The 17,321-nt window shown below is 44.0% G+C and overlaps 1 protein-coding gene across 3 annotated transcripts in view; it reads right to left on the reverse strand.

The window, feature by feature from the left end:
• The window catches only part of SPAG16 (sperm associated antigen 16), a 1,402,284-nt gene that overhangs the window by 1,357,174 nt on the left and 27,789 nt on the right, over nucleotides 1-17,321 (reverse strand). For all 3 annotated transcript variants that reach the window (XM_068245386.1, XM_068245387.1, XM_068245389.1), the window contains exon 3: nucleotides 12,526-12,618. In XM_068245386.1, the coding sequence (XP_068101487.1) occupies nucleotides 12,526-12,618 (93 nt within the window). The remainder of the gene's footprint in view (nucleotides 1-12,525; nucleotides 12,619-17,321) is intronic.

Genomic DNA, 17,321 nt, shown 5'->3' on the forward strand with positions numbered 1-17,321 from the left:
GCCACCTGTCTTCGGATGCACTAGTGTCCCAGAGTCCAAGCCTTCAGAGGACGCCCAAAGGAACGCTATTTTACCAGTGACAGCAGTGGACCGAAGACATGGAGAAAGGGCCTGAAAGGCTTGATGAGATCGAGACCCTTCCTTCTCTATATGTGAGTACTTACTTATTTTTTCAGGTTGCTCTACATTTGCCTTAAAGGAACACTATCAATTAAAACAACTTTATTTAATACTGTATGTTAGGGCACACATTACCTCAAGTACTAGGAGCAATTAATTTCCTCACACAGCTCTGCCTTTCTGCTGTAAAATCATCTCGTCAGTTCCAGATACAAAAAGTGTCGGGCTCTGCAGGACTGGACCATGTTCCTGCACAGGGGGGGGTTGATATCAACTCCTCAGTGTATTGTTTATTAATCACCTTGCTGAAGGAATCTTATTCAGATGGTGGTAAGAGGTTAAGATTCCAGCAACATGTGTTTATTGTCTTCACTTCACTGACTGTTTACAAAGGTGTTATGAGGGGGTGTATATCAGTGTCTCTCCCTCCCAGCATCGTCAGCTCACGGCAGTCTAGGAAGTAGATGCAGCCAGGAGTATAACATCAAAAGCAGCCAGTCAGTCAGGAAAAGTGTATACATATCTCCCTGGCTGCTAGTTATATTACAGCAACAGGCTACCTGTTAACTCTTCAGATCAGCCTCCTCCTCAGACTCTCCTGCAAGCTGTGACACAGTGAAGTATATTTGTGAGCTGAGTGAGGAATGAAAGATGATTTTAAAGCAAGGAGAGAAAGAACTGTGTGAATAAATAAAGTGCCCCTAGCACTAGTTTTAATGTGTAACCTAATATGGTGTATTAAAAAAAGTTGTTTTAATTGTTTCTTTAAGAACATCATTCCTCAGCGTTAAATGTAAACAGCTGGGATTTTCATCATCTACATTTTATCATATCAAATTATTCAGCAAGTCCAGACAAATATCTGAATACAAAGGACAAGGCTGAATGCCAATACTGGATGGCCATGATCTTTCGACCCTCAGGTAGCCCCTCATTAAAAACTAACAGGATTTGGAAATAACAGTTTTTATAAAAACAGTTCAACATGTTCGCTAGTGCATCCAAAAATGACACTTTAATCTCTACAATCCAAGCAAAATACCATACATAAACATGATCTGGAATCGCTGCGCTTTCTCTGGACCCGAGCTTATTTAAAATGAACTTGAAGTTAAGGAATACAGAGGCTGTTATCTTCATTTTCTTAGAAGCAATGCCAGTTGCCTGGCTGTCATGCTGAAATTTTGGCTTTAGTTTTGAAATCACACACCTGCAACAAGCATGCAGCCAGTAGAGTCAGACCAGAGTCAAACTATCTGGTCTGCATACTGGGCCAAAGGCAGAGCATCAGCACATAAGACTGGCATTCCCTCTGAAGCGCTCGGCTGCTTTACAGACTACAGCTAGTTATTCTCCATTGATTGCCTGATGAAGTAGAATCTTGCCCACGAAACGCTTTGCATATTGGAGCTACAAATAAATGTTATTTTTGTAATAAAAATAACGAATCTTGGTCTCTTTTTCCCTTGAGGGAGGTAAGTCTACCAACTTCCCTCTTTTAAACCGTTTTTAGACGTTTTTATTTTACATTGGTGCCTCTGTTCAATACCTTTCTATTTACAGACTGTTGTTGAAAGATAAGATGCATCACTTCAGTAAATATACCCCTGTCCCAACTTTTTAGAAACATGTCACTGATATCCGATTCAAAAGCAGTATATATACTTTATTTCTCAGTGTCACATACAGTATACTATAATGTATTTGTATTATTTTCAATTAAAAATGATGTTAATGCGATTTTCAAAGCATCACATTCCTTTTTTATTTTTACATAGTGTTACAACTTCTTTGGAAATTGGATCGTATATATGCAGACTTGGAACATAAGTTCTAGGTCCTCCTTAACAGTTTGTGTACACTGGGTGTGCTGCCAGGCCATCTGCACCACTTGACAACATACCCAGATTGCTCCCAGCTACATTTACCTATTGTGTCAAATGAAGCCTCGTCACGTCAATACATTGACATGGAGCCCAAGTCCAGCTCCTGTTATTTCTAGCAATGCAATGTGTGTTTCAATTCTGTTAAACTGAATGGGAGCACAATTTACACTATATAAAATAATAAAAAATATTACAAGTATTGCAAACAGCACCCACCACAAGTGATTAAGAGAATCGAGAGACCCTCAGTATTTGCAATAAAGGTGAAAGAAAAAAAAATAGATCTATGCTAACCAATTGCTACAAAGCATGACTGCTGTCTTTTCATTTCAAGGTAGTCATACGATACAACCAGATTGCTTAATGTTTATGATAATTTAATAAAATGATCAATTGTATAGAAACATTTAACAAAACTTTTCTTTGAGGCCTCATTACCCTATTTTGCAGCAAGGGGCCACAAAACCAATGAAAGTTTATGGAGACTTTCACACTTACTGCGGTCCCTTGTGGTGCTCTGGAAGTGTCCCATCCGACGCAAGGGCAACAGCGCGTTACTGCAAAAGCAAGTGTGGTGCACGGTGCTTAGGGTAGTCTATGGGTGGTGCATAGCAGCGCGCAGGTGTGGACTGACGCGTATCCCAGGGAATTCCAGTGACGTACTCCCTTGCCAGCCTATACAGGACTCTTGACTATAGTCATTATGACTCAAGCTCTTGTGTGGAGTTTTACACTAAAATTAGCTTGTGTGGCACAATGAAAAAGTATAATTTTATCATCTTTGTGTTTCAATCCCATCACCTCTGGTTCTTCAGTACTCTGAACTGTGCCCAGGGTCCCAGATATAAGAGGGAAGGCTCTGGATCCCTCAGAGCCTTCTTGTTCCCAGGGCCGGTTCTAGACTTGCCTGAGGCAAACTTGTGAGGATGCGTCCCCCGAAATGGAATGATCGCACAGCACCCAACAATTAGCACTGCACATTATAGCTGCGGGAGCCTCCCAAAAATCATCCTCAGTATAGGTAAGTAGCCAGGTATAGGTGCCCCCACTATTGGTAGCTAGGTACAGTTGCCCCCAGTATAGGTTAGCCAGGTTCTTTTGCCCCCGGTGTAGTTTGGCCAGGCACTCTCTTCACTTCCTGTTTCTGCATGGTGCTGCCCCAGACTTCTGCCACCTGAGGAAGTCGCCTCACTCGGCATCATGGGTGGACTGGGCCTGCTTGTTCCTCTCTGCATCTCTTTGTTCCAGCCACCGACTATAAATTCAACAAAGTACCCGGGTCTCCAGGCCAAGCAGGTCATTTTGGCGCGCGCTCTTCGCTGCGCCTGACCTGGGCACCGCCATAGACATATTGTTATAATGTCTATGGATGCACAGCAGTTTAATTCCAGATGACTTCTCTCTCTGAGTTGCTACGACTCGGAGGGGGAATAGTAATTAACGCCACCCGGAGTTTGGGCGGCAGCAGGGTGAGCCGTCATTCGGCTCACCCTGTTCAAAAGTGATTTGATGTCGATAATCCATGTATGCGTCTCCAAGTACTTACAAAGACATGCGGCTCTATACTGCGCACTCAAACAGTACAGAGCAGATTGTCTTTGGAAGTATTCGGAGACTCGAAGCTCTGAAGCACTATATCACTCACCAGCGACTAATGGCAGCACCTAAAATAGTGGGAGAGTTGAACGGGGCCTGGCTGCAGAATGAGGGGCCCCGGATCCAGCACGGATCGTCCTGCCTAGGTGCAGTGTGTCTTATTTTGGCATTGTTAAGGTGGTGATTCCTGGCTTTATTAATGTCCAAATGATATGCTATCCATCCTTATTATTATTAGTGCAGCTCAGGTGTACATTACTGTTTGTGAAGGCCTGTAGATGAAGCTACCAGAAACAATTCTACGTTGTTGCCTTAAAATAAATCACTGATTGCTTCTCAATAATCACTGCACTTTATTGTTCACTACAGACCAATTTTTGGGATGGATCACTTGAAAAGTAGTAAATCTTTTGGATACTTTTTGTGTACTAAAACATTATGTTCATTTTCAATGTTCCTGTTTCCTTTAATAATTTTTGATGCGTTTATCAATCCTTGTATTTACATACGGTGATTTTTGGTGAAGTGGAACACCATTAAGGATATGCTTTTAGATCTCCCAAATATGGCAAAACGAGGGGACGCAGAGAGGAACGGGAAGGATCTAAGGCAGAGGTGTCAAACTCAACTACCAAGTGGGCCGAAAGTGTACACTGGAACCTAGTCACGGGCCAATCTCAATGTCTACTGGTCACCTTCTTCTCTAATAAAAGTTCCCAGGTGTCTAATGGCACTTCTACCCTATACAGTTTCCTGGTGTCTAGTGGTCCTACCTCCCCTATACAGTTCCCTTGTGTCTAGAGGCCCCCACCCTGCACTATACAGTTTCCTGGTGTCTAGTGCTTTCCCTTACCTTTCCCATATGGCTTCCCTGGTGATCTAGGGCTTCACCTTCAATATAACTTCCCTGGTGGTCTAGAGTGGGTCAAACATAATGCAAAGTGGGGAAACCACTTGAGGACCAAATTAATGGCTCTGAGGGCCAGATTTGGTCCACGGGCCGGAGTTTGACATGTATGCTCTAAGCCAGGGCTTTTTAACCTGTGGTACGCATACCACCAGTGGTACTTTGCTTTTGGCCAGGTGGTACGCACCAGGTTTGCCTGCCACTTAATTGCCCAGCTGCGGCTTGTCCTGGTCCTGTTCGACCTCCACAAAGTTCTACTACCCCCTCGCTCACTCCTCCTCACCATGCTGCCCTGTGGCCACTTCCTGTGTTTGATGTATATGCTCTGTCACTGTGCACAGTTTGCCTGGCTGCCTCTTCACCGCGGCCCGGTTACCGCTGAACTGAGGTCTGAACTATTCCACAGGCCAGCAAAGTGAGGAAAGAGTGAGGGGGAGCCAAACTTTGTGGTGAGTCACTGCCCAGTTCTCTGTGGTGGTGGAAGGCTACCTATATTGAAGCTCTGGATTTTAAAGAGGCTTCCACCTTCCTCCTCAGTAGAAGGGATCCAGCGCTGCGACACCCTAAAGAGCTCCTTGTCAACATGCGCACAAGCGCAGCAGCAGCTCTCCGCTCTAGTGCAAACGATTTGAGCCCGATCGGGTCCGATCTACTGTGCATGCATGCCGGTGGTACTTGAAATTTTTCGGGTGATAAAAGTGTGGTACAATAAGTGAAAAAAGGTTGAAAAGCCCTGCTCTAAGCGAACTAGAGCCTTCCCTATGCTGAGTATCTCCCTACAGTTCTCCTTTAAGTTGATGCTGATAAGCTGCAGTGGAAAAAGCTAAGTCAAATGACTTTTACCACTCCTAAAATGGTGTTTTCTCTACACAAATCAATTTTGAAAGTTAGCCTAGAGACAGGCTCTAAAGGGTTTACAGGAAACAAATGCAAGCACAGTGCGCACAGTGGTTATTCATAACAAGGCATGTCATTTCAGTACATAATTACATAAAATTGTGTCTGCCTATACTTAGCTATAACGTACATATTATTTGCTTCTAATTTCCAAGCTCTCTTTGTAGAAGCAGAGGATCATGTTAAAGCAAGCTGGTGGATGCTATAAGGTTTGAATAGTTGCATTGTTTTAACTCAGCTGTTTCTGCTACCTTTGCCAAATAACATTATTGATCACCCCATAAATGTTATCCCGTACTGACAAAAGGAAGATCTAATACAATTCAAGAGGTTATCATGAATATTTAGTTCCTCTTGTCTACTTTATATTTGCCTAGTCATCTAATTTGGTCACAATGCTTGGTCAGCATCCTATACTCCATTTTTCCTCTTTGTTGAAGCATCCCCCGCAGGCGAGGCGTCCTTGAAATAAGAGTGTCGGCTCCAGAATAAATGCACAAACGGAAAGGGTGTTTAGATGCATTTCTACGCACGATTTATAAATGGCATAAAACACTCTGCAGCAAGGCTTGAACTGGCCGCCTGCCCCAGATTAGTAAGGGTTCCAGGCTCTGGTAACAAAAAGGAAAAATTAGGGCAGAAAATAGCGCAGTCTCAAAGTACAGCAGTAACAGCGGGGACTGTCGTGTGAGATGGAACTGCACCAATTTCTGAATAATTTACTACACCTACCATGTGCTTCGTGTCCTGAATGCGATGTGTCCTCTAAATTGAAAAGCTGACAGTGGGGAAAAGTAACAACATGCCAAGAACGGCAGGAGTCAGCTCGGAGTACACACCATTTCCTTTCTCAAGGTCTGTGATATCACACACAGCATTCTGCTCGCTCTCACTGACATCGGCTTGCTGCCATAAAAAACGGATTAAAAGGAAACTACGGGGGAATGTTCAGTGAGCACATATTCTGAGATTTTGGTATACCTGAAAGTGATGGCGTAACTATAGAGAGCCACATTATGGCTGATCTATATATGATCTATGCTTCTCTCAAAATACCTTAAAGTGGACCTGAACTCAGAACTTCCTCTCTGCTCTAAAATATACACACCAGCATAATAACCTTTAAAGCAAAACATTTCTTTTTTTTACAACTGATACAAATCCTGAAATAAATCTGCAGTGTTTCTACTTCCTGCTTTCATGGAAACAGACATATTGTTAACATCCTGTGTTTTAAAACTAGCCTCTCTGTCATGGCAGTCAGCTGACACAGGGGAGAGATCAAATTACAGCATGTGATTAGACACAGATGAGTGGGAATTAGACAGGCTAAATTCTCCAAATACATACAGGGTGAATTTCTCTCTGTTTTCCTTCTGTTCTGTGCAAGAGTTCAGGTCTACTTTAAAGGACCACTGTTGCAAAAACATTGTAACATTTAAAGTAGACGCATATTAAAAAGTACATTTACTGCAGAGAAAAATGTGTTGCAATCACTTACAAGAGGCAGTAAAAAGCTGAAAGATTTTGGACTAGTTCATATCCTCGTGGGTGATTCAGGGTATTTCCTTTATTCTTTACAAAAGTACATCCTAGAAAGGATCTATACAAGTACTGGCCAACTTTTTGGATAAGCTCCCAGGAGTCTTGGTCTGAAGGGTGTGGAGCAGGAAGGTCCTGGCAGAAAGAGGTGGGCATGGCAGAAGTAGTGAGAGGAAGTGGAGAGACACAGAAAACTACTGGCTACTGCAAGAGCTCTTGAGGGCCAGATGCGGCCCGCAATACGCCATTTGAATGGCCCCGATTTATACCAACCTGCCCCTCTACTCGTTTGCACACTGTTTTGACAGTTGGACTGAGCAACCATTGTTTAGTAAGCGTTTTTGTAAATAAAGAAATACCTGAGAATACCCATGAGAGAATTGGCTAGTCCAAAATCTGTCAGACTTTCGCTAGCTACTGTAATTTATAGTGCATTTCACTCTGGGAGAAAGCTACATTTGTATGAATGCATTTTATTTTTTTAAATTTTTTTTGCATTAGATGCCCCTTTAACCCCCCTGGTGGTATAAAAAATTCCGCCAGGAGGGAGCGCAGCAGTTTTTTTTTTAGTTTTTTTTTCTTATATCATGTAACGAGCCCAGGGCATGATAGCTGCTGCTCAGCGGCATCCCCTCGCCCGCTTCGATCGCCTTCGGCGATTTCCGATCAGGAAATCCCGTTTAAAAAACGGGATTTCCTGGAGAGCTTCCCCCGTCGCCATGGCGACGGGGCGGGATGATGTCACCGACATCACCGACGTCATTGGGAGTCCCGAACCACCCCTCAGCGCTGCCTGGCTCTGATTGGCTAGGCAGCGCACGGGGGGGCGCGGCGCGACGGATAGCGGCGATCGAGCGCAGGGCGGCGGCGATCGGTGTGCTGACGCAGCTAGCAAAGTGCTAGCTGCGTCCAGCAAAAAAAAAAAATTAAACAAAATCGGCCCAGCAGGGCCGGAGAAAACCTCCTGCGCGGCTTACCACCAAGGAGGTTAATGACGAATTAAATGAAGATATCTTTGTAAAAATGCTCATTTGATCCGGTCATGTGCCTATTAAAAAATGATTAAATGCATTTACTGTACCTGCAGATAACTCCCTCCATGCCTAAGCCAACTTTTAACCGTTCGTTTCAAAATCTAGGCTTGTTTTCACACCTATTCCCCCCCTCCCCCATACAGAATGCACATTGGAAACATGTGGGAGTTCAGAGGAGTGATGGTGCTTCTCTGCGCTCACTATGCTATCTTCTTGCGCTCCCTTTTTCTTAACCCAAACACAAAAACGCAGGGAGGAAAATACTGCATGCACTGGGTTTACATTGGAGGAGGGTTTCAAATCAAAACATTGCTGGTGGGAATGAGCCTTACAGGTTTCAAGCCTCAAGCCAAGTTCATGCCACATCAGACTGAAAATCCAGAGTAATATTTCCAGTATTTGTATAGCGCGTTTCACCTGTGGCTCAAAGCACTTGCGAAGCAGCCATAAGAGCGCACTCAGTAGGCAGTAGCAGTGTTAGAAACACTTGCCCAAGAAACTCCTCACTGAATAAGTGCCACTTACTGAACAGGAATAGACTCAAACTCAGGTCTCCTGTGTCATAGGCAGAGCCCTTAAAGAGAACCTGAGGTGGGTTTTACAAATTCTAATTGCATAGAGGTTGGGTCTGCATATAGGGTCCAGCCTCTGTTGCAATATTATATCCCCCAGGCCCCCCACCCGCGCTCTGCCGTGCCCCCCAAAGTAAACCGCTGTGCTAGCGATACACAGCGTGTCTCCAGCAGGCTGTTTACATGTACACCATCACTCTCCGCTGCTCCCCCGCCTTCTCTACTTCGCCACTCCCCGTCCGCGTCCCTTTCCTCCAATCAGCGGGGATTGTGTTTCTCTGCTGATCTCTTAGGCACGCAAATCACACCCCTGAAACAAGAATGCAGCTAATCCAGTCAAACTTCTATCAGAGCACCTGATCTGCATGCTTATTTTGGGTCTGGGGCTAAAAGTATCCGAGGCAGAGGATCAACATGACAGCCATGCAACTGGTATTACAGGAAATACATGTGACAGCCTCCATTTCCTTCTCAGCTCAGGTGTTCTTTATGCTCCACTTATATCCAGCTAAGGTTTGTTACTGATGGCTGAACAGGTGTAGATTGATCTAGATGTGTCCTGGGTTAATTTCAAGCCGTTCAGTTTACGAATATGCACAGGAATTTACAGAGCGCATGTTGGGGGAGGGGAGCAAAGGGGGGAGAGGAGCCACAATATGAAAGCGGTTACTATAAACATGACTTTTGAACAAGATATGTGCAATGGGCTGACTCCTTTTTAGTATTTATCCTTCAGGATCACTTTACAAGAAAGAGATGAGATGCAGCTAAAGCTTATTCCCACCATCAACATTGCAAAGTGGCACTTTTGTTATTTTGGGGGTTACTGGATTAAACGGATGCACCCAGAGGAAACACAAAAACAAATGGAAAGAACATTCAGTACTAACCACTTAAAAGATACCTGAGCTGGCATGTGCCATGATGAGATAAATATAGGTACATATATTATTTGTCCTACTAAGGTCCATTTCTGTTTTCCAGTACAGCAAGTGTTAAAATCTAGATATGCTATCTATGCAAATGAAGCAGGCAAACAGAAAGTCAAATTTAGCATGATGTCCTGAAAAGTAAATAGCAGCAAAGCACTTATCTGGCTAAAAAAACAATGCTAAAAAGGTTTCAGTGCTACAAAGTTTAAAGGGACATTACCTCTCTGTTTGTTTTGTAGCAGAACAAGGCCAATTTTATATCAGACTGTCAGAGCTGCTGTTTAGAATTTAGTCTTAAAAACTCAGATTGGAAACTGAAAATAACATATAAGACACTGTTTTATGTTAGAACTTTCTATTTACGATTAGTCCAAGACGTACAATGCAGTCTCTAGTTAGTTCAGGTTTGCTGTCAACTGAAAAGTAATTCTTTTTAAGGGCTGGTTCAGGCGGACGTCTGCATGGCGTCACGTTTGGGGGCGTTGCGGCGGCGGCGCGGTCAGGCTTCAGTAGCCTTCGCGTCGTGTTCCGATGCGGTCACGTTTTATCTTCCCCTAGGGGAACATTAGCCGTCGCAGTTGACCGCCCCCTGGAAGCTACATGTTGTTTCCAGGGGCAGCTCGAACGCTAGCGATAATCGGGACCCGAACGCCGCGATCGTGTAAACACGCGCAAAAGCTCGGTGTAAATGCTCCCATTCACTTGAATGGGAGCGTTTACTGCGACGTTCCGAACGCTTGCAGTAAACGCTCCGCAAGCGTCCATCTGAACCAGCCCTTAGTATTTATTGCTTAGCTTTGGTAAAGCTTTGGTAACGCCTTGGAGATACCAATGATTGACTGGTTTCTTCAAAAATTAGAAATATCTGATTCTGATCAATGCAAAATAAAGTGTTTCTCTGCTTAAAATAATAACAGACTTTGTAGAAAGGAGGAAGGTATTTTTTCCCAGATAACAGCAGAAATATGAAATTGCCATTTTGCAAGGAGCGTGACATGGCATTTATAAATATGCAGTACTATAACCAGCCTTGCAGCTTTCTATATACACTTCTATACACTGCATTACAATGAGTGATCTCTATATCAGTCTCTGGTGGAACTAATAACTAGTGTGGTTCTTAGAAGTAGAACAAAGGACTGTTTTCAATCAGAATTCTAGGCACATATAGAGTACATATTATAAATCCAGCATGTTACTTCAACCAGACTAACAATCATGTGACCATACCTCCCAACTTTTGAAGATGTGAAAAAGGGACACTTAAGCCACGCCCCCTGTGCGGCCTTAAGCCACACCCCTGCTTTTGCAAGAGGGTGACAATGGGAGGGAGTGTGCGGGGGAGGGTGCCAGTGGGTGGGAGAGGGTGACACTGGGTGGAAAGGAGGGTGCCAGTGGGTGGGGGAGGAAGGTGCCAGTTGGTAGGAGGAGGGTGTCCGTGGGAAGGAGGAGGGTGTCAGTGAGAAGGAGGAGGGTGTCAGTGGGCAGAGAGGAGAGTGCCAGTGGGCAGAGAGGAGGGTGACACTCAGAGGCATATCTGGGTACTACGGCGCTTATGGCAAACACTGAAATTGCGCCCCCCCCCCCCCCCCAACAGACACACACACACACATCACAGTCACATGCCATCTACATCAGATAATTCATCAAGTAATCACATGTCATCAGATAATTCATCAAGCAGTCGCATGCCATCAGATAATTAATCAAGTAGTCACATGCCATCAGATAATTTATCAAGTAGTCACATGCTGCCCAATAAAAATAAAGCTTTAACAGTCAACCAGATAAAATAATTAAGTAGCCAGGTGCCTCACAATAAACAAGTTACATAGACAGATGCCTCAAGTGGAGCGGGCGGTCATCTTACCGCTGATCCACGCTCACCGGCATCAGACTTCAATATGCTTCCTGGGATGTCACAGTAAACAGGAAGCAGAGTGAAGTTGGATGCCGGTAAGCGTGTCTCAGCGGTAAGATGACCGCCCACTCCGCTGTGCAAACTCTGCAAACAGGGGGGGGGGGCACATACACATTAGCGGGGCATTCAGAGGGAGGGAGGGAGGGAGGGAGGTGTGAAGCCGGCTCCCGCATCGCTCATTACCACGGCTAGAGCCTGATCATTTTTTCCGCCTCCATTCTGCCCAGTGGCCGGGAAGTCCAGCCCAGCATCACCCAGCCTGTGCAGCAAAGGCAACCAGACAGCTATCTAGTGCAGCAAGGCCAAGCCAACCAGTACAGCAAGATAAGGCCAAGAAGCCACCTAATGCAACAGGGCCTGGCCAAATAGTTTTCAAGCACAGCTAGGCCATTCAGCCAGCCATAGCAGCAAAGCCAGGGTCAACAGCCAGCTAATGCATCAGTGCTAGGCCCAACAGCCAATATGACAACTAGTGCAGCAAGGACACACCAGACATCTAACTAGTTCTGCAGGGTCAGGCCAAAACGCCAACTAATGCTGCAGGACCACAACAGACAGCCACCCAGTGAGCAAGACCAGGCCAGACAGCTATCAAGTGCAGCTAGGCCATACAGACAGCCATCCAGACCAAGTCAGACAGCTTTCAATTGCAGCTAGGCTATTCAGCCAACCATCAAATACAGTAAGCCCAACAGCCAAGAAATACAGCAGCACTAGTCTATAGAGCCAAACTGACAAATAATGCAGGAAGATTAGATCAGGCAGACATCTAGTGCTACAGGGCAATGCCAGAGAGCCATGCAAAACAGCAATACCAGAACAGATGTCTATCAAGTGCAGCTAGGCCATACATCTAGCCATTGAGGGCAGCAAGCCCACACCAGACAGGCAACTAGTGCTTCCTCCTAACACGGGTCTCTAATGTCAGTTAATGGGACATGAAGGGTAAAGAGCACAAAACAGTATTTTGTTCCTCTACAGAGAAGCCCACATGAAAAATATAATACAACAGTCCACTCCCACACCTTGACTGCAAAGCTTTCATTAAGCTTCACCCATCACACACCATATCAGGACATATGGAAACACTAGGAGACAATGAATGGCTTTAAACCAACCTGAAGATCTTCAGCCTGCTCTTCAATAGTCTGGACTGCTCTAATAAGATCTTCATCACCATCGGGAAGGCTAAAGTCATCATCAGCTGGTATCTGTATAGGAGAAAGATAATTAACAGCATTTGTTTGGTTAACCTGATAAGCCTTTTCATAAAATATGCGCACAAGAGATGTAGGACCTAAAGGTTGAGTTAGATTCTTGAAACGTAAATAACCTGCATTATGAATTATGCCATTTGCAAGGCAGTTTTAAACCACTTAGAAACAGAACAGCAAGCCAGAGGTTAAATTGCGACTTGCTGAGTAAGAATGTTCATTTTTCTACAGCTGTGACTGTGAATGTTAATCAAAAATATAGACGGTTCAGTGAAGACCATAATTTACATGGGGGAATTGAAAAAACCTGACCAAAAGCAGGCATGCTGGACCTACAAATGGTACATGGACCCATAACAAAATGAATATACTTTAACCTCTTCTCTGCTTCACTGGCATTTATATTTTTTTGAAAGCTATTGTCAAACGTCCATCTTTTTTATGGTTCCACTGTGATTGCTGGATATGATTGCTTCAGTATATTACATCATGTAAACTTCATCACATTTAAATGAACCACAAGCCGAAAGTTCATGAGCACTGAGCTTCTAAGAGAAGAGTTTTCATCATGTGGATAAGAAGCAGAAAAAGATATTACACTTGGGAGGAATCAACCAACCAAATAGCAAAGTTGCATTTACAAAGTCAGTTTAAACCCTAATCCAGGCAAAAGTTGTAATGATATGCTGGTTACCCTCACCACCCCTATATTTGGGGCATAAGAATAACTTATTAAAGAGACCCAAAGTGCCGATGTCTGCCAAAAGCAGTGATCACATGACTGCCATTGCTTCTTGTTATTCTCCAAGTTTAGCAGTATTCACCTTCTGGGAAAAGTGGAATGCCTAATCTGCTACTCAATTTCCCACCATTTGTGTGCCCAAGCTGCTACTCAGCTTCACAAGAGAGGAGAATGGGAAGTAGGAAAGCAGGCAATGATATCATAAGAACAAACAGAGTGAAGCACATTATGTTGGTGGTAAGACAGGTGACAGCATTCGGGGATGTTTACAGTGGTGACCGGGATGGTAGGCTTTATGGGTGGAGTTGGGTTTATGGGTTGTCTTTTTTTTGCTTGTTTATTTCCCCTCAGACTTAACTAATGTACAGAAGAAAAAAAGGACAACCCAGCATGCCCTGCAACTTCCTTTGTGCGGCAACGTACCAAATAAGAGTCAGATAAACTGGGGGATGATCATTTATCAACAAGAAAAGTAATAGAGATTTTAACTTTTGGATTGCCTGATTAGCATCCTTATTACTTGTTTACCAGATAAAAATAAAGAATTATTTTTAATTTTATGCCCGACAGTTACACTTTAAAGAGAAACTCCAACCTAGACTTGAACTTTATCCCAATCAGTAGCTGATACCCCCTTTTACATGACAAATCTATTGCATTTCACAAACAGACCATCAGGGGGCGCTGTATGACTGATTTTGTGCTGAAACCGCTCCCACAAGAAGCTCTGAGTACCACGGTACTCTGGGCAAACTGCCACAATGTAACAATGTTCACAGACAGGAATTAGCTGTTTACAGCCAAAACAGCTAGGAGCAGCTACATAACCTGCTCACAGTAACAATGTCACCATGTAATACATGTCAGAATGTGAATCTGGGAGAGGAAAGATTTTACAATGAGCAAACACTGACTAAATCATTTATACATAATTATGGTAAAAAATGAAGCACTTTTTTTACTACATTATTTTAACTGGAGTTCCTCTTTAACCTCCTGGGGGATACAATTATATCGCCCAGGAGGTGGCGCAGCACTATTTTTTAAAATTTTTAATTTTTTAAATCATGTAGCGAGCCCAGGGCTCGCTACATGATGGCCGCTGTGCAGCGGCATCCCCCCACCCCCTCCGATCGCCTCCGGCAATCAAAGCAAACAGGAAATCCCATTCAGAACGGGATTTCCTGTTTGGCTTCCCCCGTCGCCATGGCGACAATCGGGATGACGTCATCGACGTCGTGACGTCAGAGGGAGTCCCGATCCACCCCTCAGCGCTGCCTGGCACTGATTGGCCAGGCTGCGCACGGGGTCTTGGGGGGGGGGGAGCGGCGCGGCGCGGCGGGTAGCGGCGAATCAGCGCGGAGCGGCGGCGATCGGTATATACACACAGCTAGCAAAGTGCTAGCTGCGTGCAACAACAAAAAATTATGCAAATCGGCCCACCAGGGCCTGAGAAATCCTCTGTGGCGGCTTACCCCGAGCTCAGCTCGGGATTATCCCCCAGAGGGTTAAAGCAGTTATGATATTAAGTGAGTCAGTAACTGTGATGGGGTAGAGCAAACTGTGAGCATGGTAAAATAGACTGTGGTGAGCTGATAGTGGGATGATAGGACAGGTAAGTAATATGGAAGGAGTGCACACGAAGCAGGTGGTTTCGGTACCGTGCCACGGCTGCATAGCCCCTGAGTTGGGCACCGCTGCGCGGGTAACTCAGGGAGGAGCACACAAGGGGCTTCATTCACTAAGCTGCTCTGCTACAGCAGCTTAATGAGAGCAAAGAGGGTTATAATGCCCTGTGCACGCTATGCAGCCATAGCGTGCGCAGTGAAATTACGCTGTATTCATTTAGGGTAAAGGGCGCTTTGTTGCACTTAAATGGGCAATATGGTGAAAAATTGTAAAATGTAAAATATGTGCAAACATATACAAATAAGAAGTACACTTTTTCTAGAGTAAAATGAGCCATAAATTGCTTTTCTCCTATGTTGCTGTCGCGTACAGTAGGTAGTAGAAATCTGACAGAAGCGACAGGTTTTGGACTAGTCCATCTCTTCATAGGAGATTCTCAGGGATTTTCAAAAGAACTTAGTGAATGGCAGATGCTCTGTCCAACTGCCAAAAAACTGTGTAGCAAGCAGGGAAGCTGGCCAGCATCATTGTGTAAATCCTTTTTTAGGGAATATCTTTATAAAGGGCAGCACGGTGGCATAGTGGTTAGCTCTCTCGCCTTGCAGCGCTGGGTCCCTGGTTCGAATCCCAGCCAGGGCACTATCTGCAAAGAGTTTGTATGTTCTCTCCGTGTCTGTGTGGGTTTCCTCCGGGCACTCCGGTTTCCTCCCACATTCCAAAAACATACAGATAAGTTAATTGGCTCCCTCTAAAAAATTGGCCCTAGACTACAGTACTTACACTAAATAATATAGACATATGGCAATGGTAGGGATTAGATTGTGAGCTCCTTTGAGGGACAGTTAGTGACAAGATATGTATATACTGTACAGCGCTGCGTAATATGTCGGCGCTATATAAATACTAAATAATAATAATAATAATAATAAAGAATAAAAGCCTTGCTGAGAATCCCCTATGGAGAGATGGACTATTCCAAAACCTGTCGCTTCTGTCAGATTTCTACTACCTACTGTACGCGACAGCAACATAGGAGAAAAGTAATTTATGGCTCATTTTACTCTGGAAAAAATGTACTTCGCATTTGTCAATGTTTGCACATATTTAAAATTTTACAATTTTTAGCCATAGTGCCCCTTTAACGAGAGCTCTTCTGAACCCGCCCGGAGCACGGTGGGTCCAGTAGCTTCAAAGTACGAGATTCCTGCACTTTGATTGGCCATGTAGGCTGCCTGGCAGGCTACAGGGCCAATAAAAGTGCAGGAATCTCCTACTTTGAAGCTACTGGACCCGCCGGGCACCGGGTGGGTTCAGTAAAGCGCTCGTTAAGTGTAACAAAGCGCCCTTTACACTAATTTCACTGCACACACTATGGCTGCATAGTGTGCGCAGGGCATTATAACACTCTCTGCTCTCATTAAGCTTAGTGAATCAAGCACAATATGTCTAGGTGGGAGTATATCAGGTATACAGAAAAGAATGATAGCTTACACTGTATACCTTTACCACTTTCATTTTGTTAATGCGATTGCAGCAAACTAAACCAAGGGATTGCTATTTTCAGTTTTCCAAAGTAGAAAATTAAGCTCAAAGCATCAGTTTCTTTCCCAAATGAAGTTTTCCATGATGTCCTTCAAAATGTTATTGAGATACGAAGTTTCTGCATTTTACTCCTGACCTTGTGAGGTCTTTACAAAGGATAATGAGTAAATTACAAGGCATAAAATGAATATTACTAGGGTATGGCTGCAGTGTTTTACAAACAAGTTAATTTCAGTTACTGTGCTACCAATAAAAATTGACAAATATTTCAAGAGACTTAATCAATATAATGCTTTTGATCTATTATCTGCGAGGTTAATCTCCTGCAGTGCACACAAATAATGTACGTGGGAAGGTCTGTTTGTATTTTGGGGACAGTGCTTACGCTCCTTTTAACAGGAAAGGGATGGTTACATTTCCACTCTGCCCTACCCTGAATGGGGTTCCCTTTCGGTTTGAGAAACCCTTTGTTGTCAAAACAGATGCATGTGAAAAAGGAAAATCTATGCTTATAAACATCAGTGTGGTGTTCTTTTGGTGTTTCCTGTGACCTTCTACATAAGCAAGCCACAACACATGGAAAATAAGTATCATTAGTAGTTAGCCACAGTAACTGCATGATTCCCTTTGCGCTGTCCATGGTGCTGAAATGTAGACAGCATGTTACCACAATCAAGCACAGACTTTTTTTTTTACAGATTGAAGTGCTACATTCTCACAGTTAAAATAAGATGTACAGTATATCCATGTATAACAGATGCTTGAATATCTCAGCTTTACTGAGACA

Source organism: Hyperolius riggenbachi, chromosome 7, assembly GCF_040937935.1.
Source record: "Hyperolius riggenbachi isolate aHypRig1 chromosome 7, aHypRig1.pri, whole genome shotgun sequence".
In the NCBI taxonomy this organism is placed as follows: domain Eukaryota; kingdom Metazoa; phylum Chordata; class Amphibia; order Anura; family Hyperoliidae; genus Hyperolius; species Hyperolius riggenbachi.